This window comes from Clarias gariepinus, chromosome 14 (assembly GCF_024256425.1).
Source record: "Clarias gariepinus isolate MV-2021 ecotype Netherlands chromosome 14, CGAR_prim_01v2, whole genome shotgun sequence".
Taxonomy (NCBI): domain Eukaryota; kingdom Metazoa; phylum Chordata; class Actinopteri; order Siluriformes; family Clariidae; genus Clarias; species Clarias gariepinus.
In genome coordinates, this window is record NC_071113.1 from 25,545,397 (window position 1) to 25,572,897 (window position 27,501).

At 41.8% G+C, this 27,501-nt stretch overlaps 1 protein-coding gene across 1 annotated transcript in view; it reads left to right on the forward strand.

Moving 5' to 3' along the window:
* ryr2a (ryanodine receptor 2a (cardiac)) overlaps nucleotides 1–27,501 on the forward strand; it is a 146,971-nt gene that overhangs the window by 59,227 nt on the left and 60,243 nt on the right. Inside the window, exons 24-43 of the mRNA XM_053510837.1 lie at nucleotides 1,361–1,464; nucleotides 5,316–5,399; nucleotides 5,596–5,767; nucleotides 7,581–7,728; nucleotides 12,861–13,069; nucleotides 13,860–14,034; nucleotides 17,370–17,578; nucleotides 17,701–18,044; nucleotides 19,455–19,572; nucleotides 20,861–21,021; nucleotides 21,246–21,405; nucleotides 22,264–22,350; nucleotides 22,465–22,691; nucleotides 22,840–23,680; nucleotides 23,893–24,093; nucleotides 24,209–24,314; nucleotides 24,510–24,653; nucleotides 24,759–25,032; nucleotides 25,123–25,237; nucleotides 27,268–27,400. Coding sequence (XP_053366812.1) covers nucleotides 1,361–1,464; nucleotides 5,316–5,399; nucleotides 5,596–5,767; nucleotides 7,581–7,728; nucleotides 12,861–13,069; nucleotides 13,860–14,034; nucleotides 17,370–17,578; nucleotides 17,701–18,044; nucleotides 19,455–19,572; nucleotides 20,861–21,021; nucleotides 21,246–21,405; nucleotides 22,264–22,350; nucleotides 22,465–22,691; nucleotides 22,840–23,680; nucleotides 23,893–24,093; nucleotides 24,209–24,314; nucleotides 24,510–24,653; nucleotides 24,759–25,032; nucleotides 25,123–25,237; nucleotides 27,268–27,400 — 4,012 coding nt within the window. The remainder of the gene's footprint in view (nucleotides 1–1,360; nucleotides 1,465–5,315; nucleotides 5,400–5,595; nucleotides 5,768–7,580; nucleotides 7,729–12,860; nucleotides 13,070–13,859; nucleotides 14,035–17,369; nucleotides 17,579–17,700; nucleotides 18,045–19,454; nucleotides 19,573–20,860; nucleotides 21,022–21,245; nucleotides 21,406–22,263; nucleotides 22,351–22,464; nucleotides 22,692–22,839; nucleotides 23,681–23,892; nucleotides 24,094–24,208; nucleotides 24,315–24,509; nucleotides 24,654–24,758; nucleotides 25,033–25,122; nucleotides 25,238–27,267; nucleotides 27,401–27,501) is intronic.

The following is a 27,501-nucleotide window of genomic DNA, read 5'->3' on the forward strand; positions in this document are numbered from 1 at the left end:
TACGATAAAGTGAGGTTATATAATTATAATTTGTTTATGCAGTGTGATTTTTCCTAATGATTCTCATTTACTTATAGAATGAATGATTGATGCCATGCATAGCTTAATTTGCACCCCTCTCTAAAGACAGTATGCCCATGGTTTAATGGACAAGCTGACATGAGAGTGCAATCTGTAGTATAAACTTTGGAGATTCTTTTGTCAACTCCTTTGATCCCTCTTGACTACTACAGTACAACAACAATTCATACCGATGATCAACTCGCAGTGTTCTGACTTAGCACATTATTTGCTCCTACTGTATCACATAGGATGCTGTACTGCATAAATGAGTGCACCACCTGGAGGATTATAGAGGAATGGCAACACTTTACCACTTCAAATGCAAACATATAATTAAATAAAAATAAGATGTCAGTGTAATGTAGCAATACATAAATTGCCACGAAAAGAATTAAAATATGTAACTGAACAGATTTTTTCCCATTCTATACTGTATATATAGTATGTGTATAAGCATAGCATTTTGACAGTAGCCCTGGCTGCTACATTATAAAATAGGTTAATATTACAAACCTTGTTGTAAAACGTTATTGTTTCCATAGTAACAGCTCATTAAGAGGGACTTGTGCAGGAGACGGATTTATACATATATATGTTCTGTATATACAGAAAGCCACATATACTGTATGTGTATAGATACAGAGTGAGAAAGAGAAAGAGAGAGAGTCTTATGTTTGGTTAAACCCCTCCTCCCACCCTCTCACTCTCTCTTTCTATCCCTCGGTGGTGGTGGTGGTGAAGATTGGGTGGCGGCGTTGTGATTGGCTGCGTGATCTATTATTGTTGCAGCTCATTAAAGTCACAGCATGTTAGAATGAAGGAAGGCTTACTGCCCCCTCTCTGTCTTCCTGCCTCCCTTTTTTCCTAATACCTACACACACACACACTCTCTCTCTCTCTCTCTCTCTCTTCTGCACATATTCTCTCTTAAACACATACACATATTCAGTTACAACCGACTATCGCTTTCAGTTTTCCGGTGCAGCTTTTAGAGCTGCAGTGGTCTGTGCTGTTCTTCTTTGACACACCTGATTCAGTTCACCTGATTCATCTTTTAATTAGCTTATGCAACGTTTCCAGTGCAAGACCATGTAATTGGCAAACTTTTTATTTTTACAACTACTCAAATTCTAATCGGCTACCAGTGTGCAAACATACTGTACACCATGCGGTTAAAATCCATTTGCACCTACTGTATGAAGATGTCATTATCATATACATGGTTGTATTGCTGTATATCTGTATAGTTTGATGTTGTATTCCTAATGATGCATCACTGTCTGCGTTTGTCGTGCAGGTACGGGATGACAATAAGAGGCAGCACCCATGCCTAGTGGAGTTCTCCAAACTGCCAGAACAGGAGCGCAGCTACAACCTACAGATGTCCCTGGAGACGCTGAAGTACGCCAAACATTCCATGTAAATTACTTAGCGCAGTAATAATTAAAACAGTTATTAATCACAGGTTGACAAATGATAAAAAATTCTAAACTTTCAGTAACATTAGAATTAATGATGATATCATGTTTAAGCATCTAATTTAATGGTTAATCATATTAAAAATTACAAATACAGCAAAATTGCAACTAATTACAAACTGTTCGAGTCAAACCAGGACTTTTGATTGTATACACAGAATAACAGAACACAGTTATGACAGTAAAACCTCTAATACTTTATTTCTCTATACAGTATAATCCTCTGATACACTAATGCACTTATCCCAGGGTTTCAGACTACCTGCTTCATTTTCAAAACCCCTGGCCTCCCAGGAACTCCTTTAATGTCTCAAACATGTGGAAATGACCTGGAGTAAGATCAGGACTGTATGGGTAATGTGGGAATAACTCCCAGTCAAGTTCCTGTAATGTGAAAGTTGTGTTGGTGAAGGATTTTGCATACAGTTCCCACAGACAGATAGGCCAACAAAGCAAAAAAAAAAAAAACCCGGAAATTCATGCTTGACATTAAATCTAAACACGAGTTTAAGCGCTGAGATAGTGAGCAACATTCTTGGCAATACCTGAGAACACCGGGCAGGTACACACTCCTACATACTATGTACCTTTACACTCTACTCATTCCTACACACAGTCTCTCTTAGGCTGTATTCACACCCACACTTGTGGCCACCTGCCAGGTACACACACACACACACCTACACCTACACACTACATTTAAATGTATTCCATTTAAATGAGGTGAATAAATGTGGAGGGACTTATTTCTTTCTTTTTTACTTGGATATGCACTTGTTTGGTGATTTACTCGTCTCTAAATTAGCATTATTCAGTAAGAGATAAATTATAGAACGATGTGTCTCGCAGAATTTCCTATATCTGTACAGTATATGAGTGTGAGAGCATGCACGTGCTTGGTGCCCTCCATTGGACTGGCATTGTGTAAATGATTTGTTCCCGCACAGTTCAAGTCCAACTGGGTCACCTTGGCGTTGAGTCCATTCTTTATTTCTATATTCGTTAAATTTACCGAATTTTGTTCAAGATGATTGTTTTATAACTTCTCTGAAACCTCGGATTGTGAGTAACGCGGTTTGCGAGTGTTCCGCAGAATGAATTTTGACTCTTTACGAGTACCGAGTATCATGTATCACGCATGCGCTTCTTGTTTTGACGTGATCACAACTGAGCCAACGTTTTTTCTCTCTCTTGCACTGCGGAATTGTGGGTAATCGTCTCCCCTGCTGGGTCTTAGTACAACTGGTATAATCACTGTGACCATGTGTGTGTGTGTAAAACATATTTTATTTTGTGTTTGTAAGCGTGTTTGTACAGTGCACATGTATTGTTTATTAACACACACATGTGCGGATGTGTAAAGCAAAAGAAAGTCTCATTAGAGAGGTTAAAGATCCATTCTCTCTCTCTGTGTGTCAACCTGCACTAATTCACACCTCCTCTTGCCTTTACACACATACACACACACACACTCTAATGGAAACACTGCTCTGTCGTTATTCTTGTCGTAAAGTTCAGGTTAATTAATTGTATTTTTACTTTACAGCAGCGATTCCGCAGAAACACTTATCTGTATATAACACTTGATACTATGTGGCAACAGTTTGAGGAAGTGCATAGTTTATATTCCGTGCACAAAGCAAGGACTATAAAGACATGGTTTGATGAGTCCAGTGTGGAAGAACTCGACTGGCCCGAACACAGAGCCCTGAACTCAACCCCATGGAGCACCTTTGGGATGAACTGGACGGGAGATTGCGAGCCGGGCCTTCACATCCAACATCGGGACCTGACCTCATAAAGCGCACGAATTTCCACAGAAACACTTCAAAATCTTGTGGACAGCCTTCCAAGAAGAGTGGAAGCTGTTATAGCTCACAGGATTGGGTCTAAACAGCTGCGTGGTTATAAGAAAACCACTATTAGTTAGAGAGACTTATCAGAAAAAAAAAGGCTTCAATTTGCTGGGAAACATAAAGACTGGAATTTGATGCAAAGGACAAAGTGCATGTGGTGTGATGAGTCCAGACTGACCCTACCCCCGAGCATAGGGGTAGGAAGGGAATAGCATGAACCTTATAGTATACACATGCTCACTATAGTATAGTATAGTAATATAACGCTATGAGGGTGAGAGTGTGAAGAAAGCTCGTGCTGTAATCGATATTTCCGCATTGCTGCATGTAGTTCAGCGCTCACCACGCATCAGGTTACAGAAATGTCGAATATATCTTCCTTCCTTCCTTCCTTATCCTGTCCTCGGCTCCAGCTGGAGATCATTACTCCTCCATCAAGGCACACACTTCATCTCTGCGTGTGTTTTTGTCGTTTTTTTAAATTTTTTCTGCTTAATTTGCCCATAGCGGTTTGACGCTTGTTGGCTCTTCTCTTGATTAAACGCTGTATCTGGTAACGAGTGCTGAGCGGTGCAGTGCTACACTCACCCTCAGACTCACCCTGTTCCTACACACTAGAGTGCTGTGTGAGTCAGATCACACACATTCACTCAGGAACAGAAACTTTTTGTTATTTAACTATTACACACCATAGAAACCATCTGCTTTGTTTAATAACGGATTTATCATAGTATTTTTTTATTTTTTTTTAACACATATTGTTGGAAGAGAGTCTGTATACAGTAGGTTTAAATTCATATTTTAGGTACGTATTGTACGCAGTTTGTTTATAGGAAACAAGCGTCCTGGTAATCGGCCATCTGTTAATGATGAATTATATCTAAACATGAAGCATGCAACAAAAATGCCATATTGTTCCATGTATAGAAACAAAGGGACGTTTACAAAAGACTTCAAGCACAGTACAGTGATGACTCTTAGCTGCGGTAAAACATGAAGAGTTCAAAGACTGGTTATGATGATCCCTGGCTAGGTGGCTGTAGTCGTTCCTTTGAATGTTAGTAGTGTAGCTCCAGTTATAATATCTTTCTGGTGGCTCTATTAGGCATTACATTACTGCACCGTCAAATTCGTTCTTCACGTGTAGCTGGGGTCAGAGTGCTGGGTCAGCCATGAGACAGTGCTGGGTCGGCCATGAGCCATGAACCACCAACCTTCTAACCAGTAACTCAATGCCTTAACCTTCTGAGCTACCATTACCATTAAAGTTGATTTGATGGAAGCTGGAAAATATGGACGAAAAAATGTAAGGATTTAAGGCCCAAATGTAAGGATTTACTTCCAACACTGCAGCTATGGTTGAATTTTCCCATCTGCTGTGGTCAGACCTTCTGTACCAGAAGTGATCCAAGGAGGAAAAACCAGTAAACCGGTGACCGGGTCACGGGTGGCCAAGGCTCCGTGGTCCATATACTGTAGTCCGGACCGATATAAGAGCTACTGTGGAAAAGGTTTCAACAGAAAGGAGTCAAAATACACAGTGCATCATTGTTTTGGTGGTAAAAGGTGGGACCTACTCAATATTACTGGTTATAAAGCAACAGTACAGTATGTAATATAAAACCATATGAAAAATCTTATTGTGACACCAGTCTAAATACAGGCGTCATGTTGACTTAGTGTTTAGCACAGTCGCCTTGCACCTCAAGGATCTGGGTTCGATTCCCAGCCAGGTTCGATTCCCACCTCTGTGTGCATGGAGGTTGCATGCTCTCCCTGTGCTTGGACATACAATAAATCAGGTCTACAGTTTCCTCCTAGTGGAGGTCAGTAGTCAGACCAAAACACCACAGTTTTGGTCAGTGTTGTGTACCAGAAGCTTATAGTCACGGTGTGCTGTGATCTTTTGCCCATGCAGGACCCTGTTAGCTCTGGGTTGCCATGTTGGAGTGGCGGATGAACGAGCCTTGGAGAAAGTCAAACATCTCAAGCTCTCAGCCAAGTAAGTGTTTTTTTTTTTTTTTCTGAAAAGCTTTTTTTTTTGGCTTATTCAAGTGCAAAAGCTAATCAGCAGTATGGAGCAATGTTAAGTGTAATTGCATCACGCTGACAGTTGCATGTTGTGGGCTCGATTACAGCTGTGTTAGTGCTAGACCTGTGTGTTTGTTTGTGTATTTGTCTCTTATTTTTCAATAAAGATATGAGCTGTCCAGTGGCTATAAACCCGCTCCTATGGATCTGAGCCACATCAAACTCGCCTCTACGCAGGAAGCGATGGTGGACAGACTGGCTGAGAACGCGCACAACGTCTGGGCCAGAGACCGCATTCGCCAGGGATGGACCTACGGCATCCAGCAGGTAAGTGTGTGTGTATTTTTCTTGCAGACAGAGTGAGAGATGATCACACAGAGACAGACACAGAAACAGATTTTGATAACACAGCTACCTGTCAGCTGTGACGGAACAATTAAGATCACCCGGAGAAATAAAAAGAGACAAAAAGACGGAAGTGGAGGAGCGATGACTCTGCGTCCGGGCGCCGTTACTTTTCTCACAGTTATTCATGGAGGTATTAAGGGTTCTGCATGGGAGCATTCCTAAAACCATCCTGACACTCAGCATCATCTGTGAACACAAACGGTGTCTGACGCAGAGATGCGCAGCCTGATCACACAGAGGGCTGCAGAATAATCATTAAGGTCCGAGCACAATTACAACCAACACGAAAAGGACATGGACACAGCCTAGGGGATTAGAGCATGATATTTTAGTTCAAAGACCTTTTCTTTCTTTCATTTTCTATATCTTTATTTCCCTTATTTTCACATTTTCTCTTTTTTTTCTCTTAATTCAATTATTTTCTTTATCTATTTATTTTTTTCGTACTTGATTTTCTACCACATTCTTTTTCTTTCTTTCTTTTCCAATTTCCTTTTTTTTTTAGATTCCCTTTATTCTTTCCTTACTTCTTTATTTATTTTCTTTTTTCATTCTTTCGTTCTTTCCCTACTTGTCACTTTTTTTCTTTCTTTTTTCATTTCTTGATTTTTCTTCTTTCCATATTTTCCTTCCTCCCCCTCTATTTTTTATTTATTTCCTTATAAGTTTATTTATTATTACTTACCTCTTTTTTAATTTTTTTTTATTTTCACATTTTCTGTCTTTTTTCCTTTCTGTCTTTATTTATTATTAAAGATAAATAATTATTAGTCTTTATTATTTTTAACTATTTATTTCTTATTTATTTGTTTGTTGATGTTCTTTTCACATTTTATTTCTTTTATTTTTCTTTCTTTCTTATTTTTTATTTATTTTTTTTCTTTTTAATTTTCTATTTATTCCATATATACTCCTATATACTTTTTTCTTTTCTTTCTTACTTGTTTATTTATTCCTTTAACTATTTATTTCTCCTCTTTCCTTTCCCACTTTCTTTCTTTTTTTCCTTTCTCCCTATTTTTCTTCTTTCTTTCTATATATCTTCTTTTTCCCCCTTCTTGTTTTCCATCCTTCCGTCCTCAGTTGTTTTACTCTCTCAGAAGGCACACCGTACACACCTCTCAGATGCGGTGCTCGTTCCGTTTCTTTCCCGCCTGCCTGCTTTCTTTTTATACTATCGCTGTGTTGCTGTGGATGCCACTGGGTGAAATCAGCAGGTCATTTCCATGATGTAAACATCATCATGTGTTCCTCAGTGTTCATAAAACAACATAGTTAGATCACGGTAATGAAATGACCAGACAGTCGTCTCAGTGTGTGAATTGCATTTTGAAATTGTGATCCTTTAATGCTATGTCATTTTGAGCTGCTGGTTTCAGTTCAGTGATCCAGTGGTCTTTGGTTAACGTCCAGGGCTCCCAAGGTGGAGTCCACACCCCTGTCAGAGGAGGTGCCAGAGATCACAGAGGGCGCACGAGCCTTTGTCTGCTCTGAGGCCGTGAGCTTGTCATAATTAGAGATGCACATGTTAAATAAGATCATAATTACACACTTACAGTATAATTAAAAGATACATTCTTTGCCCTACAGTCTATCCTTTAGCTTTAGTATTTCCTCAGATGTCATTACTCTCAACATCCTCCTTAGGAACCTTTATTGATCTGGATGCGTTATGTACACAGAACACCAGTAAATACACGATGCATTTTTCTCTTTTCTCCTCCTCCTGTACCTTTTGCTGTAGGACGTAAAGAACAAGAGGAATCCACGGCTGGTGCCTTACGCTCTTTTGGACGAGAGAACCAAAAAGTCCAACAAGGACAGCTTGCGAGAGGCGGTGCGCACCTTACTAGGTTACGGTTACAACCTGGAGGCTCCTGACCAGGACCACGGTATTCAAACTTTTTTAAACCTTCTACACGACTATTGTCGTAATCTTTTAACTTAAACAGACCGATCACGGAGCTCATGTATGTTGAAGAGTAGACTTGTCCTTTGAGTGTGTTATACTGCCAGGTGAAGCAGCTGTTACTCTTCAGCTGCACTTGTACATATACTGTAGGTGGCAATTCCATGATAAGGAAGAGATGGAAAGTTGGCAGCCAGATGTTACGCTATGCTAACATAAGGTAGAAGTCCACCTGATCAATACACTCTTGGAAAAGAAATGATAAATAGAAAAGAAAGCCGCACGTATAATCTACGGGCATAGAAGTAATGATAACAGCACCCCGCTATCTGTGGTGGTGTATCACACTTGACAGTGACATTAATACAGTTATCTATAAAAGCTTTGCAAAATCAGCAGTAGTGATTTTCAGTAGAAGACCAGATACTGGTCTTTTATCTCACTGTAAAGACAGCAGTGTTCTTTTCTTTTATATGTCTTTTTTTTAACTTGTAAATTATTGCATGCTTAAATGTACAGATTTTAACAGATCTAACAGAGCAGTTCTATGTTTTCAACATTCAATTCAATTTTATTTGTATAGCGCTTTTAACAATTGTCGCAAAGCAGCTTTCCACAATCAAAAGAATTATTTAAATTTCAGAGGAACAGGGAACCCATCCTCATCTGGGTGAAACAGAGAGCAGGAATTGATCTGGATTCATACTGTGTGTTAGGTGGCAGGCAGTTCAGCTATAACTGTTGATGTTAATTGATGTTAATATGGAGTCCAGGTAGTTATTGGAGACTCAGGTAGACTTGTAGGGAATTCCAGTCCTGAACTATCGAGCAACTGCAGCCAAGTCAAGTCCTCAGAGAAACAGCTGTCAGCTTGAGTGGAGGCGAGAACCGTCTTCATGGTTGAGTGAAACTGTCCCTAGACACGGGACACATCCCAAAGAGACACACTGGGCATCCATGTGACGATGGTGATGGTGAACATCTGGTGGTATACTGTTTAGTTCAAGAATAAAGTCCCACCCAGAACCCTTGTGTTGAATGAGTGGTGTAATAAGGTTGTGATAATGTTGTGTTGATGTTTGATGTTGTTTTTGAAACTTTGATAAAATGATGTTGGGATAATGTTAAATGAACTACCCAAACATAATGTTGCAAATTAAACCTCAAAACAACAAAATTCGAGCCTGTATTTCGAGCATGTATGCTCATTAGCGTCCATACATACCGATTACATTCATGATCCCTGAATGGCGTTTTCACATTAGGGCCCGAGGATTATTTCCGACAACACTTAACCTCGAAGTCTCGTTCATATTATTAGTGAAAACACAATCGTTCCAGGCTCGGGAAACGTGCCCAAGTCCGATTGAAGAGGTGCTCCCGAGAACGATACAGCATACCTGGGCAAGGATTGAATGAGATATGGAAGCAAAATAATTATAAGTTTCAAACACACCTTAAAACATTTATAAGGTTGCCAAATTAATGTCACCACAACGTTGTGACAACCAAGGAGTCCTGTTGGGACAATCCCAGGATTAATTTTATTTATAAATTTTCCCCCCCCGATTTTCTCCCTAATTTAGTCGTGGCCAATTCCTCCCCGTCACTAGGGGGCTCCACATTAAAGCTACTTTCACCACTCAGTCGGGAGGGCCGAAGACTATCACGTGTTTCCTCCGAACCACATGATGCCAGCCGACTGCATCATTTTGAACTGCTTGCTCATGCCCCGTTAGGGGCGGAGTAACACACTCGGAGGACAGCGCTATCCGCTCCGTCCACTTGCGCAAACTCACAGACGCTCCTGACTGAACCCCAACCACCCCCCCCAAGGTAAGAATCGAACCACTAAGCCCCAGTGCTGCAGATTTACCAATTATTCCTTAACGATTGGTACAGAAGAGGAGATGAAATCATCAAATAAGGACTCTAAATTGAAGATATAAACATAATATATAAAAATGTGAAGAAAAAAGCTGACTATATTACAGCGGTGACCAAAAGTTTTGGGATAAAAAATGAAATTCAGTGCTTTAATGATTTTCTCAATCTTAAATTGATTGTCATCTTAAAATAATGAAAATCAACACTATATAATAATAATAATATTTATAAAATAATAAATATAAAAATAAATATCTAGTATGAAGTAATTTATTCTTCAAAACCGGCTGGGCAAAGAGTCAGAAAGACGTCTGGAGAAAAAGGGACACTGGTGTCACTCACTCAATCCATGCCTGATTGACTGCTTCCTGAAGACCATGTACCGAAGACATCATGTTTCTTGACTGCTTCTGTCTTCTGCACTATTGTATAACCGGTTTCTGATAGGGTTCAGTGTCTGGAGATGACCCAGGCCATGGCTCCAGACACTGAACCCTATCGTCACATAGCCACAATTCTTCAGCTGGATGGACTAGATCTAAGTAGTGACATCGCCCTGTTTTGTGCACAGGGGGAATTATACAGTACATAATACATAGCATATGTTTTGTCTCAGTATTTCTGGGCCACCATTGTGTATGGGTGGATTTGCTATAATGACTAAGTGGTAGCTGGGAGGGGGGGAAGGAAGTGGAAGATGATCATGGCTGTCAGTCTCGTCATGCTGTGTTTTTCTGGCGGTGCTCTAGGATTCCTGAGGGAGTCTGGATTTTACCTTGTTTTGCTGCAGCTTTCATTTGGAATCGATAACCACCTGAAATCTGACACATTTCTAGACACTGCGGATCCTCCCACTTTATCCTGCACATTGCACAGCTTTCCCAGGTCTAACACACACACACACACACACACACACACACTTTGAATCTGATTCGTGGTGGCTGCAGAAAGGGAACCAGGACCAGGGTTGGAAACCTGTGCTCTGGATATAAATTTCTTCAGAAGCGACCGATCTGTACTCAGAGTCCTGGACTCTAGCTTCAGTGACACGATTAGATCCTGCAAAGGCAGAACCTTTGAACGGTTTTTCTTTTAGGTTTCATGGTGCTCCTGCTGAAAGATAAGTGATTCAGTTACTCTGGCAACTGGTAATGGTCCCACATTTGGGTCTTGAAAGAGGACGGAGAAAAATAACCATTGTGAGTTTGTTGAATAGTGTTGATTTCACTCATTCCTGTTTAAATAAATCACTAGGAGGCACGCTGTTATAGGAAAATAATTAACGACAATGGATAATTAATAATAAAGACAATTAATAATTAGCGATGTAGAAGCTGGTTACATCATCACATTTGATTATTTTGGTAATATAATCAATATAATAAAATACACACAACTGATACCACTTTTATACCACATGCACTTCCAATTCACTTATTTAAATCAGACTTTTTAGGCGTCTGTCAAGTGTGTGTGTACAAGCACAGAATGTGAGAGTGGGACAACATTCCCTGTTTTTTGTCCTCATTAATGTGCATCGATTTACATAGACACTGAAATGGTGCATTTGGAGGAGGAGTGAAATAAAGAGAGTTTGCAGGAAAATAATGCATTACGTGAGGGGTGTTTCAGCTGGAAACATTTTTAACAAGCAGACTTTGGGAAGCTCTGAGAAAATATAGGACCTTTAATAAGACCGTACAGAATGACGTGAGCTAGCTAGACAGCTAGTCGATACAAAGTGAGATCTCGGGGTGTGAGCAACAGTAAACAAAACATTTGGCTATATTATGTCTGAGATGTCAATTGCTTTATAATAATAATATTTTTATTTATAGACGAAAATATTTTACTCGCAATTATGCAGGGAAACTGAATATTGGCATGGCAGTGATTAGCTTCGTCATAAACCCGCAGGGCTGAATCACAGGCGGTTGATGTTTAGTATGAGTGCATGATTGCAGGTTAAATATTGCTTAATTACAACAGCGATTAGCTGATGCTTATGATTTCCTTATTAATGAAAATACAGCAAATTAATTTATAGTTTCAGGATATGTCATGGTGTGGGCTTTCTGCCAGACAGCTTTGATCTGGTTATCACTTAAATTTAAAGTTAATTCTACAGTATGACATATGAGTAAAAAAAAAAAAAGCACAACACACACATCCTTTATAGGCTGACTATGGAAACCCCTTCCAAACGTTTAAAAAAAATCATCATAACAATTACATACATACATAAATTTATTCTATAAATTGTGTTCAAATCAAACCAAGACTTCTGATGAACAAAAATGTAAAACAAAGCATAGTACGGTGATAAGCTGCATTAAAACATTTAAATGGTGCAAATGTTATAAAGAAGGCCGTACGTACATGCGTGAACGACAATCCCAGCCGAGGTGACTCTGAGCCCACTGCAGTCATTCTCATGGATATTGAGTGAGTGACACGCATGATAACTAACATGCAGAAGAGATGCACCTGTCTGTGGGAACTGTACACACAATCATTCACCAGCACTGCTTGCACATTACAGGAACTTGGCTAGGAGTTATTGCCACATCCTCCGTACAGTCCTGACCTCGCTTCTAAAGTCATTTCCACATGTTTTCGGACCTTAAAGGAATTCCTCGGAGGCCAGCGTTTCAGACGTGAAGCTCATGGCTCTGGCATGCTGAGAAAACTTGTTCTGTTATTCAACACAATCTGAAGTCCCATTTTGACTTGAACGCCTTTCGTCTTGAAAAGAGCACACTTCATTGTTTCTATCTTAATAAAATTAGCAGATGAGTAATTTATTACATGCGCTGTTTCCACATGATGATTTCTATATGTTTGGGCCATTAAAGGAGTTCCTGGGAGGCCAGCGTCCAATCAGAGAACATTTTCTACCTTGGTGGTATCCAAGCTGGGATAAGTGCATTAGTGTTGCACGGGATTATATGGAGAAATGAAGAAAGTTTTACTCTCGTAACTATGTTTTGTTAATCTATACAATCAAAAGTCCCCGTTTGGCGCATCTACCAAGTCTGTGTAAACTGTTACCAGAGAAATGATGATCTGTTAGATCGAGCACATTAATACAGTGTAAACTTCAGAGTGATTGAAAATAACCTGTCCACACCCAGCACTCCTGCCGTGCGTTATGTAAAATAATCGTCAACGTTTGTCAGACCAGCATTAGACATCTTCATGAGTTTTCTTGTCTTCTGTCCTCTCCAGCCGCCCGAGCGGACATTAACAACGTATCTGCAGAACGTTTCCGGATCTTCCGTGCTGAAAAGACGTACTGTGTGAACGCTGGGAAGTGGTATTTTGAGCTGGAGGTGGTGACGGCAGGCGAGATGAGGGTGGGCTGGGCTCGTCCGGGCTGCCTGCCGGACCAGGAGCTGGGATCCGATGACCAGGCCTTCGTGTTTGATGGATTTAAGGTAAGGAAAAAGAAAAAGGATAATTCTGTTGACACTGTATGAAAGAACCCAAGTGTAATAACTCCTGCATTTTGACATAGCTTATCACGCTTCATTTATTTGATTGTTTATCCATTATTGATCTGTTGCCTGGACACACAGCATGCTGGGATATCGCTCACAGTTACTGTGTTCTGGTAGAAGTCATTGCATGTCTGGGTCAGGAACGGATTCCATTACTAGCTTTTTACCAACATGAAAATGTTTTAACTTTTTATTCCAAACCAAATGTCAAGCCCATTTCTATCAATCCTGTACAAATTTAGATTTTGATTAAAATATCCCGTTAGCCCACTTGTCTCTGGCCATGCTCCGAAGCTTTATTTGACAACAAAGTGTGAAGCTCATGATAGCTGCGAATTGAGTGTGTATCAGAGAACACGGAGGCTGTTATTTCCCCCCCAGCTGCCTCTCCGTTTCAGCCAGAGTGACTCAGAGCTCATAGGTGCAAAGCGAGCACAAGAGAGAGAGTTGTGATGGATGTATGTGTGAGAGAAATAAAAAGGAGTAGGATTACTAATGGAGGTGGAAGGAAAAGCAAATTTAACAGCTGAGGAGAGCCCTCAATACCATCATCATCATCATCATCAGTGAGAGGACTGGTGGGTGTGTGAGAGCACCAGATAAGATAAGAAGGAAGGAAGAGTGTGTACATTGCAATGCTTTTTTAAAAAAATAAACATATAATGGAAAATCAGACATGTGAATTTTGAAAGTTCATGAATTGAATTGAATTGTGTTGTATCTTCAGGCCCAGAGGTGGCACCAGGGGAACGAGCACTTTGGGCGCTCTTGGCTGCCAGGCGATGTCGTAGGATGCATGGTGGACTTGAACGAGCACACCATGATGTTCACGCTGAACGGCGAGGTGCTGCTGGACGACTCGGGGTCTGAACTCGCCTTCAAGGATTTTGAGGTCTGGGAAGGTTGGTAATCATATTATCCACTTCCTTGGGAGATGTGTGTGTGTGTGTGTGTGTGTGTGTGGTTATGAGTAATTTCTCTCTCTCTCTCTCTCTCTCTCTCTCTTTCTCTCAGTTCCTCTCATGCTTAGTAACATATCAGGCGATGGTTATGGGTAATGCCTGAGGAAAATACAGTCTTCTGTGAGTAGGTGTGAAGTGTGGAGCAGCGGTTTGGTAGAAGGGTGTAATTTTATAGTACAAAGCTGTCACAGAGCCGCTGCTGGACTCCTGAACACGTCACCATTGCACAGCTCTGTGCTCGGATTATTCTCTGTCTCAGTTCTAAGCAAATTGGCTTGTGACTTCACCATGCTGGTGGCGCAGAAATGGTGATTTTATTCAAATTCATTCTTTACACCAGCAGTGGCTAATGTTGGGTAAACTGCATGAGGTTTAACACTGTTAACAGGTTATTATCATATCTTGCATAAACCCATTTCATCCAGTCTGTGAATTTGCATTGGAATTTTAAAAAAGTCAAATGAGTGGGCCAAGTGGTCTTGGCTGTGCAAATGTAAGCATGAGGCTTTTATCGAGTCCTATTAGACAACAGAGTATACCATTTGTTAGGGCCCGGAGCACTATGACATCAGCCATTTTTTATCCAGCAGCATCTAAGGCTGTTTGGAGATCTTAACATGCATGATAGCAACCAAGAAACCAAGCAACCATCTCAAGAAATTGAGGATGCGAAATTGCAAAGGAATTTGGGATATCTTAACGGGTGCAGCTGTGGCAATGCTTTAAACTTCCCGAGTGACATCATAGTGGGATGTTTTTTTTTTTTCAGCATCTCATGCTTTTAAGAGGTCGTAACATGTTTAAAAAGCACACAGGTTGTCTGGGGCGTCTGTGGTGCTGATGCTTGGGCCCGATCATCATTGCTTTGCTGCTATATTTAATTTGTTTTTCTCTCGCCTTTGGCCAAGTCGTTATTTATCTTTGGTCTATTAAGCTGAGCCGTTTTCGTACCACGTGACTTCTCGGATTCTTTAATCTCATGTCTTTGCTGTTAAATTGGTAATTCCTCTAATCTCCGTCTAAGCTCTGTTTTTCTCCTCTCACGTTTGTGATTGTAGATATTTTCTAGATATTTATCTTTTATTTATCCGTGCCACTGGATTTTTAATCCTGTGTCTGAAAATAACACCCACTCAGTTTATAAATGTATTTCTATGACTAATGAGCCTCAAATACTCTGTGCTGTTTTTAAGCTATTTCTATTTAAACCGAGACTGGACAATGTTTTGCTTTTTATTTATTTTTTTAAAGATAGATCTCAGCTCAGACTGCCCTGGTGTTACTAGAAATTCTTTTTAACAGTACATTATAAAATCTAATACATCATGGAAGAAGCTGCTGTACCAAGTCGACATGTGTCCATATAAATGTGGCCAGGTTTTAACCCCCTGGCAGAGGCAGCTAGGGGTTTTCCTGCATATATTTCCTTTTAATTAGCAATATTTATGACGTCATTAATCTTCACAAGAATGATATACAGTATATCTAATTTTCCTGCGTCCCCTTCTTTTTCTGCATACACACACTTGTGTGTATGTGTGAATCTCAGCAGACCTACCCTCTGTGGTTTGGTGCTGCTCAGCCATGATAAGCTGATTCTGCAAAACAGAGAAGAAATAACACACACACACACACTAGGGGTGAACTAAAAGATCAATGCACATTGATCTTGGCAGAGATACCCTGCATGATGTTCCATTTGCGGTTAATATAGTCACCGTTTATGTGATTTTACAAGTAAGAAAGAAATAGAATTGTAGAAATACTCCAAGGGAATCGTATTGTGTGTTCGGGTATTGATGATATAATGCATCCTAAGCAAAACTTGGCGCATAAGGAAATGTTCTACTCAGTGCGATGTCTCAATTATCTGCATCAGCCAAGACTCAGTCGCTGTAATTGTGCTGTGTGTGTGTGCTGTGTGTGTGTGTGCTTGTAAAAATGCTGCCTTAAGAAATCCATCCCACTGTGTGCCTACAAAAAGAAGACCGTATTGCCACCTATTGGTTGCTATGATACAGCAAACAGTAAGAACAGCAAACTGCAGTCAAAATAAAGCATTAATATCATCCATATCACTGCCCAGGTAGCAACAGAGAAACTATTACACTTCCATCTGGAAAGCATTGCACCATGGAGCAGTGGTGATGAACCCATTTCATTCTGACTGCCACACCCAGAAAGAAAATCATCACCACCTGATTATTAGATACTGTATGATTGACTCAAGATTCAGAAATGTAGCGAAAACCTTTAAATACTGTGTGCTTCTTTATATTTGGACCACAGTGAAGGTGCTATTGGCTTAACTGGTAATTGTAGAATGCCTGTCAAAAAAAAAAAAAAGGCGCCATATAGCAGGCAAAGAAAACAGTTAAGAAGATTAACTTACTAAAATTACTGGTACAGTAAAGCTCAAGGTTTACAAATATTCGAGTTACTAATTTCCGTAGATATGAACGGAGTAGCCCAAATGTATTGTACATAAAAAATATACACTGCAGTGCACCAGCTACCAATGTTTACGATTATATACAATAGGTTTAGTGTGTAACTGAATGTCCACAGTCCGGTATATTGTATGTTGTGTGTGTGGGGGAGCGGGAGAATCGAGTCGGCCTTATCAAATATTGGTATCAGTCTGCAAGCACGATGATAGAAATTGATTGTTCTCTGCGTTCTTGAGATTCCGCTTACAGTCTTTTTTCTTTTATCTCAGTTTTTGTGTGTTTTTTATGCTTTACATTGTATATTTGTGTCAAAGGCGTTTAAGACTCATTTTATCAGACTTACAAACAAATCCAACTTACGAACGTGCTCCCGGAACAGAACTTGTTCGTAAGTCGGGGACTCAATGTATTAGATTAAGAACTGTCCAACAGAAAACCAAAAAGTATGAAATGTGGTCAGAAAAAATAATGAATGAGCATCTGAGATCACTTAAACGCTTGGAGAAGTTGCATTGTAAAAAAAAAAGCACTAAAAAACAGTAGAAACCAGTAAACACGTACAAGTAAAAGCATTTCTGGACACTAAGTGTGACGAGAACTCACAGGATTGGAAATCGTGCACGGTGTCCACTGTTGAAGGCTGCACTGAAGTTGCAGTGTTAAGATCTGGGGTTGATTTTCTTAGACAGGTCTACTGTAGGTTCAGCCTTATTCATGTATCAGTTCACCAATCTGTAAAACATGAATGAAGTAACTTCTACATGGCTTGTTTTATCTCCTGTGGTGTTAGACACTTTTTTTTTTTTTTGGCGCTGTGTGAGACAGGCTTTATCCCAGCGTGCAGTCTGGGCGTGAGTCAGGTGGGCCGGATGAACTTCGGGAAAGACGTGAGCACACTGAAGTTCTTCACCATCTGCGGCCTGCAGGAGGGCTACGAGCCGTTCGCCGTCAACATGAACCGAGACGTTACCATGTGGCTCAGCAAAAGGCTGCCTCAGTTCATCCCTGTACCGCCAGGCTACGAGCACATTGAGGTCTGATCACACACATACAGTACACACACTGGATTTTACACTGTAAAAATACAGAAAATATATATATATACACACACACATATATTCCAGAATCCTAACCGTATGTCTGCTGTCTCCAAAAGGTCACAAGAATCGATGGTACAGTGGAGATTCCACCGTGCCTAAAGGTCACACAAAGGTCATTTGGGTCCCAGAACAGTAACACTGACATCGTGTTCTACCGGTTAAGCATGCCCATCGAGTGTGCCGAGGGATTCTCCAAACCCGCTGGCGGGACCTTACCTGCTAACGGCAGTTTCTTCTCTCCGAAGAAGGATCTGGAGGATTTTGAGACGGTGTCAGACTTTGAGGTGCTGATGAAGAGCTCTCACGGACACATGAGCTCAAACGGGCCGGATAAAGAAAGGGATGAGTTTAACAACCACAAGGACTACAACCAGGAGAAACCATCTAAACTCAAACAGAGGTGTGTCCATGTGTGATTGTGTGTGTACGTGTAGCATTGGATTTGGATGGATGGATGGATGGATTCCAAAACAACAGTGGCAAGGCGTAATAAAGGTCTTTATGTGTTTTGTGTAAGAGCTCTAAATGTTTGGGTTTTTTTACATTAAAGTGCTCTGAGACAAGGGCCGTTCGAGTTAAACCGGGACTTGTGATGGAATTTCTCGTAATTAAGAACTATTTACGTTAAGAGAAGACTTCAAGCACAGTACTCTGTTGAGACTCAACTTGATAATGCAGATGTGCTGTACGTCCACGTATGATGATACCTGGTCGAAGTGGCTTAGAGCCCACCGCAGTCGTTCGTGTATATAATCAGTGAGTGGAACGCCGGATCCTCAGAAATCGGCAGGTAATTTGCCGAAGAGACGCTCCTGTCTGTGCGAACTGTACACCAAATCATTCACCAACACCACTTGCACATTACAGGACTTTGTCTGGGGGTTATTGCAGTCCAAACCATTTACACATGTTTGGAACCTTAAAGGAGTTCCTGGGAGGCCGACGTTTTAAACGTGAAGCAGGCAGTTCGACCGTTTCTCCGGCATACTGGGAAATCTTTCTACTTTCACAGTCACAAATCACAGTTTGACCTAAACGATCTTTTTCTTTCCCTCTTGATAAAAAAACATCAGATGAGTAATTTATCATAGGAATATGTGTTTCCTGTAATAAAGCGGTATATACGATGAGCGAGTGACAGTTTCATGTTATGTCAGTATTAAATGACCTCCCTGGAAGCCCCGCCCCCTTCGTCCCACTTTACATTAAGTACTGTTTTGGCCCGTGGTCTCATCTCGGCGGCGTTCCCAGCTTAGATAGCTGCACTCTGCACTCTGACTTCCTGTCCAGGTAATTGGAAAATTGTTTGAGTTCATTAAAGTGAATTAAAATCGATGGAGGTGTGTTTGAAGCATAGCGTTAGTGTCAATTTATTATATTTATTAGCCATGTATTAGATAAATCTACAGCACTACGAAAATGTTACATGTTAATGACTGATTGTTTATTAGACTTAATGGGGTTTTATTTATCCAGAGAGCAGGATAGATGTCAGGTCTGTATAATGTATAGCAAAATGTCAAGCCGCAGATTCCTCCTAGCTAAACGCTAAAACACAAAGTGATTTTAGAGACTATAAAAGTGAAGCCGGTAAGTCTTTGTGAAAAATATAAAGGCACATAAATAATCACAAATGTGAAAAGGTTGTCTTTACAAAGATGAAGAGTCTGTCCTTGTTATAATACCTGATATAATGATCATATATATAATGGTTTTATATGGGAGAAGAATAAGCAAGTGGCTCTGTGTGTGTGTGTGTGTGTGTGTGTGTGTGTGTGTGTGTGTGTGTGTGTGTGTTTGTGTGGAACAGGTTCATGTTGAAAAAGTCCAAACCGGATTTCAGCACCAGTAACTCATCAGCCCGTCTGTCTGAGGAGGTGATGGCTGATGAGAGAGATGATTATGAGTTCCTCATGCAGACGTGCACGGTGAGAGAAAAAAGAAGACATTCACAGACACCTCAAGCTCTCTATAAATTTTGTTTAAGGAATAAATATTGTGACTGATCTTCTCCCGGTTCCTTTGATGTTTTATAATTTAATCTCATCACTATTTAGTAAAAGTGACATATACTGTAGATTTGTGTGATTTTATGAAGCCTATTATTGTTTAAAGTGCTTTTTTTATGGCTGTCATTATTAACTTGTTTATCTGTAGAAATTGTAATAGAAATTTCTTTAAATTTACACGCACATTAATCACCAAGTTTGACCCTAATGGCTTCCCATAATCCCAGCACAGTTACCCGGCTGTGTTTTATAATGGCCCGTTTAACCCGGGTAATAAGATGCCTGAGGAAACATCACCAGGTGTGCTGAACTGCAAGTTTTATTATAAAAAGCTTCTAGATTAAAGTTTGGATAAAATCTAATTTCTGTGCTTGAGCTACCTTTAAGGCGAACTGTTTTTTACGAGAATACATTAAGTGTCTGATGTGGGAGTGGTGGCTCAGACGGCTAAGGCTCTACTGTAGGTTGTTGGTTTGAGGATCTAAGGATCTGGGTTCGAGCATGCAGTGCCGGTCCCATTTGAAAGATTAAAATTTTTAAGATATATTATAAAACTATATAATTATAAACAGAATCTGTTTTCTCTAACCAGTCTGTCATGCATTCCTCATACACTTTTTTTTTCTTAAAGCACTTTCCAATTTCTGCTGAATCTCGGCGAATATCCAAAATGCCGAAAAAACGCTTTTGTTTCGTCCGCGCTCCACATTAACACTGTGACTTTGGGTCTCCGCCATTTTTTTTTTCCCCATAACTCCGCCCACCACCGCTCGGGACGTCACGGGTTCTCGCAACTAGACCAGCAGAGTTTAGGGGCCGGTTCGGTGCTTATTTTTGGGCACCGGCACCAATTTTTTTCTGTGGAAAAGCGCGGCACTGGTTTCAAAATTGGGAACCGGCACGGGAACAAGAGCAGTGGAAAAGGGGTATTAGTGGCTAGCACTGTTGCCTTGCAGCTCCAGGGTCCGGGTTCGATTCCCGGCCCCGGGAACGAATACAGTGTGCCAATATGAATACAGTGGGGATAAATACGATGGTCACAACTGTCTCCACGGTCCTTAGTTGGTCTACTGAGGCTCCTAGATGAAAGAAAGGATTAATCCTGATTATTCACAGACTATTACTGTAATTAAACTGGATAAATTTTTTAATCAATTGACAGAACTATTTTTTTTAATTTTACTTTTATTCCCCCTCCATGGTTCAGTACTACTACTCGGTGCGGATCTTTCCAGGCCAGGAGCCGTCCAGCGTGTGGGTCGGCTGGGTGACCTCTGACTTCCACCAGTACGACCCGGCTTTTCATCTCGACAAGGTCCGGACCGTCACCGTCACGCTCGGAGACGAGAAGGGCAAAGTTCACGAGAGGTCAGTGACGCTTGGTTTGTTGGCCAAGCGGTTAGTTTTAGCTGGTAGTACAGAAATTTTTTGCTTTTCCTTACCATACTGTATATATTTTCCTAAATCTGTAAGATCTTACTCTTTCTTTTCTCATTTTGAGATCGCTCCATTTGCTGCTCCATTGCAGTCCTGTAGCTGTTGATCTGTTCATCTCTCTCTCACACACACTTCTCCTCTTTTGTGTGCTGCAGCATTAAGCGCAGTAACTGCTACATGGTGTGGGCCGGTGAGAGTAATAACCCTGGGCCGGGCCGCAACAATAATGGCCTGGAGATCGGCTGCATGGTGGACACGGCCAGCGGCCTGCTCACTTTCACTGCCAATGGCAAAGAGCTCAGCACTTACTACCAGGTACAGCAGCGGTTTGTTATTTGTACTAATGAGATCGCTTCTTATCATGTACAAGCATAAATATACTCAGTAGCCAATGTACGAGAGGCGTTCGAGTCAAACCGGGACTTGTGATGAAAATCCTTGTTAAACGAAGGTGTAAAACTGAACAGAAGAGTTCAAGCATACAGTGCAGTGATAAAACTCATAGGCTTAGGTAAACATCTGAATGGCGGAAATGTTTAAAAAGTCAGCAAGGGAAATACCTGAAAATCAGCGGATAACTCGTTACAAATTTGCGGAAGAGACGCATCGGGAAATAATTGCCACATCTGTCTACTGTCCTGACATCGCTCCAAGCCATTTTCACATGTTTGGGCCATTAAAGGAGTTCCTGGGATGCCAGCGTTTCAGACGTGAAGCTGGCAGTCCGAGTCCTGTGTGCTGAGAAAATTAGTGAAACTCTGGGAAAACCGATAAGCATTGGGGTAGCAGGGGATTATATAAGGAATTAAAGCAAATTTTTACTCTCATAACTGTGTCTGTAGAATCGAAAGTCCCAGTTTGACTCGAACGCCCCTTGTATCTCGGGATGCCTACCACATGTGTGCGTGCTTGATGCTGATAATAATGTGCACCTGCATGATACAGTAAGTGGCCACTTAGCGTTTGAGTGTGAGGGAGTCTGTGATATAACACACACACACACACACGCACACACGCACACACACATCGTGGCTAATGACTCAGTTATTTTGTTTCAAAGCATACTGTTCAGTGGAAGCAATGAACAGGTCTGTTTCTAACAGGAAAGGTTTGGAGTGTCAGGATTTAGGTCCAGGTACTTTTCAGGCTTTAATCTGGAGTGTGTCTGTGCAGGTGGAGCCGAGTACCAAACTGTTCCCCGCGGTGTTTGCTCAGGCCACCAGCCCCAACGTCTTCCAGTTCGAGCTAGGACGAATCAAGGTGAGCATGCACACGGAGCCGGACGGAGACGAGTACGCAGTGTGATGACTGACTGTAATCTGACCGTCAGATCAGTGTAATGCAGAGGAACAGGGGTGTGTTTCTGTGTTCCAGAACGTGATGCCGTTATCAGCCGGGCTGTTTAAGAGCGAGAGGAAAAACGTAGTGTCCCAGTGTCCACCGCGCCTCCACGTCCAGTTCCTCACCCCTGTGCTGTGGAGCCGAGTGCCCAATCACTTCCTCAGGTCGGAGGTCACCAGGGTCAACGAGAGGCACGGCTGGATGGTGCAGTGCACAGAACCGCTGCAGTTCATGGCGCTGCATATACCTGAGGAGAACAGGTAACACACACACATGCATACACACACAGGCATACACACAGTGTCCTCATTAATTATAGATATTTTTAAAACTGTATAGAACGTAACATTCACTTTGATGCATTTTGTAAAGATCTGTTCTGATATGTGTGTGTGTTTGTGTATGCAGATCGGTGGACATCCTGGAGCTGACAGAACAGAGGGAGTTGTTGCAGTTCCACTACCACACGCTGCGTCTGTATTCAGCCATGTGCGCTCTGGGGAACCACCGTGTGGCAGCGGCGCTCTGCAGCCACGTAGACGAGTCTCAGCTGCTCTCAGCCATTCAGAACAAGAGCATGGCGGGCCTGCTGCGCACCGGCTACTACGAGCTGCTCATCGACATCCATCTGAGCAGCTACGCCACGGCCCGGCTCATGATGAACAACGAGTACATCGTGCCCATGACCGACGAGACGAAGAGCATCACGCTCTTCCCCGACGAGCAGAAGAAGCGCCACGGCCTGCCGGGGATCGGCCTGAGCACCTCGCTGAGACCGCGGATGCGCTTCTCCTCCCCGAATTTCGTCAGCGCCGTGGCCGCGGGTAACGGCGCCGGAGGGAGCGACCGCTTCCAGTACAGTCCGGAGTTCCCGCTGGAGACGCTGAAGAGCCGGACGATGGAGATGCTCACAGAGGCGGTCCAGGAGGGCAGCCTGCACGTGCGCGACCCTGTAGGGGGAAGCACCGAGTTTCTTTTCGTGCCTCTGATCAAGCTCTTCTACACACTGCTCATCATGGGCATCTTTCACAACGGAGACCTGAGGGCCATCCTGCAGCTCATCGAGCCCAGCGTGTTCTCACAAGACTCCGGGGAGCATGGCAGAGCCGTCAGCCCGGACCGAGAGACCGAGCACGGAGAGAGGAGGACGGAGGGAGGCCCGGGGGGAGAGGAGGAGGAGAGCGGGAAGAGGAAAGTGCCGAAGGAGGGTCTGCTGCAAATGAAGCTGCCTGAACCTGTCAAACTGCAGGTAACTGGCTGAGTTATCATTATTATTATTTTGTTTTTTATTACTGAAATGTACATACAGTACAAACCTATTTTCTGCATATCTGTTAGTGTTTATAATAATATAATTTATAGGATTTGTTTTTTTCTTTCCCCTAAAAAGTACAAACTTGAGTAATCGATGTACTTTTAGTTTTATGTCTGATTTATTTTAATCGTTCCTCTGTTGCTCAGATGTGCCACCTGCTGCAGTATCTGTGCGACTGCCAGGTCCGGCACCGCATCGAGGCCGTAGTGGCTTTCTCGGATGACTTCGTAGCGAACCTGCAGGACAATCAGCGCTTCCGCTATAACGAGGTCATGCAGGCGCTCAACATGTCTGCCGCTCTCACGGCCCGCAAAACCAAAGAGTTCCGCTCACCGCCCCAGGAACAGGTCCGCACATTCATCACTATTCAATGTTGTATTTTGTTTGTTTGTTTGTTTGTTTTTCAGTGCCACTTTGGGTGTTTTATTTGCTGCTGTGTGTGTAATTTTGTTCTTGGTACAGATTAACATGCTGCTCAGCTTTAAGGACGAGAAGCAGGAGTGTCCCTGTCCAGAGGACATCCGAGAGCAGCTGCTGCAGTTCCATGAGGATCTCATGACACACTGCGGTACACACACACACGCACACACACACAAAGAGACAAACTTTTTACATTTGCATACTGTATATCTAATTTAAAAACTAAACCAAAACGAATGATACTTTCTATTAATATTTACATATATTTCTAAATTATTATTTTTTCTTTAAATGAATGTTGTGTTTTGTAATAAATTCTTTATAATATTGCGTATCTGTTCAGGTATAGAGATCGATGACGATAAGCTGGGGGAAGGAGACAGCGATTTCACCATCAGAGGACGTCTCATGTCCCTGGTGGAAAAAGTGTCGTACTTGAAAAAGAAAATGGCTGACATGCCGAAGAAAAAAAAAGCCAAGAAGCCCAGTAAGCACTTACATCCTCGGGCTGCTGGTTTATCTGTTTGTCAAAGCATGTGAAGCTTTAGACTCCTAATCTGTGCTGTGTGGTGTCTTTGGTGTCTCGGTGTAGGCACTCTGCAGCAGTTGATCTCGGAGACGATGGTGCGCTGGGCTCAGGAATCCGTGATCGAGGACCCTGAGCTGGTCCGAGCCATGTTCGTCCTGTTACACCGGCAATACGATGGAATCGGGGGGCAGGTGCGCGCCCTGCCCAAAACCTACACCATCAACGGCGTGTCTGTGGAGGACACCATCAACCTGCTGGCCTCGCTCGGACAGATCCGCTCGCTGCTCAGCGTCCGCATGGGCCGCGAGGAGGAGAAACTCATGATCCGTGGCCTCAGGTGATTACACACACACACACACACACACGTGCTCACACATGTATCAAAATCATTCCAGCAACATTACGGCTTATTTTCTGTCCTCTACAGCGACATCATGAACAATAAGGTGTTCTATCAGCACCCGAACCTGATGCGAGCCCTGGGCATGCATGAGACCGTCATGGAGGTCATGGTCAATGTGCTGGGTGGAGGAGAGTCCAAGGTAACCATCATCCTGTCTAACACATACATAGTAGAGATTAACTCACCGTTATTAACAATGTTACAGAGCAGAGATCATGTAATTACACGGAGAATATTTCCACCATCAAATAACGCCGGAGCTGTGATCGGACTTGAGCTGAAACCTTGTCTCCCAGGAGCTCCTTAAATGGCTCTTTGCTCAATGGGAAAAAAATTGGCCTGGTTTGATCACCTAAGGTGTCCTGGTTTTGCAGGACAATGCACGACCTCAAACTGCCCACTGATCCTGGGAGGCCAGCGTTTCAGACTGGATGCAAGCCGTCCGATCACGGCTCTGGCATCTGATCTGGCTCAACTTTAATGGTGTCCAAGCACCAGTGAAACGCTGGGATAAGTGCATTAGTGTATCGGGATTATATAGAGAAATAAAGAGAGTCTTTACTCTTGTAACTATGTTCTGTTATTCTGCACAATCAAATGTCCTGGTTTGACTTGGACACCCCTCGTATTTCACTTAGCAAATGTCATACAGTGTACAACACCTCATTAAAGAAAATATGCACAGTTATTTAAAAGTTTTGCAGAAAACTGGTAATATTGGCCAGTGTAAATGTAGTTGGTTAAAATTTAAGCAATAAAATAAAATCAATATTATAACGGTGACTTAGTGGTTAGAACTATCGTCTTGCACCTCTAGGGTCTGGGTTCGATTCCCACCTTGGGTCTATGTGGATGGAGTTTGCATGTTCTCCCCGTGGTTTGTGGGTTTCCTCCCACAGCCCAGAGACATTCCCAAATTGGCCGTACCGTGTGAATATATGTGTGAGTGGATTGGCACCCTATACAGGGCCTATACAGGGCCTCATGATCCAAGTCTCCTGGGACTGGCTCCAGGCCCCCCGCGACCCTGTATACAGGATAAAGGGGTACTGTATATAACGAGGATTAAGTAAGAGCTCATACACAGATGTATAGCTCTCGTACAGCTCGACTTTAAACGTATTATAGACTATAAAAATGAAATGTGTTGATTTTGACCAAAATAAATTGGATAATTGAATTGCTGTGGTGATTTGCTTTGGGGAAACGGCCCTTTGTAAAGCTCATGGTCCTTCAGAAAGTTTATCAGCGAAGGAAAACATTACATGACATATAAAACTACAGTATAAGTGCTGCTGCACATCTGCACATTTCCAACATTAATAAATTAAACACTATACTAACATATACTGTACTATGGTGTTGTATATATATTATATATATATATATATATATATATATATATATATATATATAAATAATGCACTTGTGTATTGTAGGATTGTAGAAAATAGCTGAAGTGATGCAAACTGTGCAAATATAGCATGATGTCAGCAGGCTGCAAAAACACTGCAACACAGTGAACATGTAGAGGAGGAGTCCTGATACCAATCAGCTAAATTCAGTATCAAAATATCCACCAAGACTAGTTACTGGATCTGCATAAAACTATTTATTATGGAAAAAATATAGGCTATATAAAAATCGCCCAGGTGTTAAGAGGCGTACAGGAAATCTCAGAACTTTTAAAATGCTTCTGGTTTCTGTAGTGCAGAGGAGAATGTTGTTGTTAAGCTGGGATTGACTGGGAAATGACCAAAAGACTGTTATACAGTATCACATCCTGATCTGATGAACAGTACAGTACTGTACTGAAGACTTGATCATTTCTACATAATTTGCTTTTAAAGAGACAAACATTTTGGTGTCTTTAATGTAGGCTCGAGTAATCAGTCAAGCATAAAAAACATTCAACTTAAATCATGAACCAGTGAGAAACGGGTGCAGGTGATGATCAGGGTGGTGATTAGTATACTGGTGATGCTGAATGCTGAGTGGTTGGAACAGACGAGAGGGGAAATGAGGTCACTGCTGAGGTTGTTACGTAAACAACCAATTTTTAAATGGTATCTTTAGGCACTTTGCAACCTGTCATAGTGAAACATTTATTCTCAATCGTTTTTGTTAATGTGCTTCTGTTTATTTGTGATTTTATTCCTGGGTTTCTAGGAAATCACATTTCCCAAGATGGTGGCCAACTGCTGCCGCTTTCTGTGTTACTTCTGCCGGATCAGCCGTCAGAACCAGAAGGCCATGTTTGATCACCTGAGCTACCTGCTGGAGAACAGCAGCGTGGGTCTCGGTAACATAACCCATTCTCTACTTTTAAATGACTTTTTGATTATTAAACAATGTTCAAACACTGAAAATGTATTCTCAAAATAAAATAATAATAATACACAT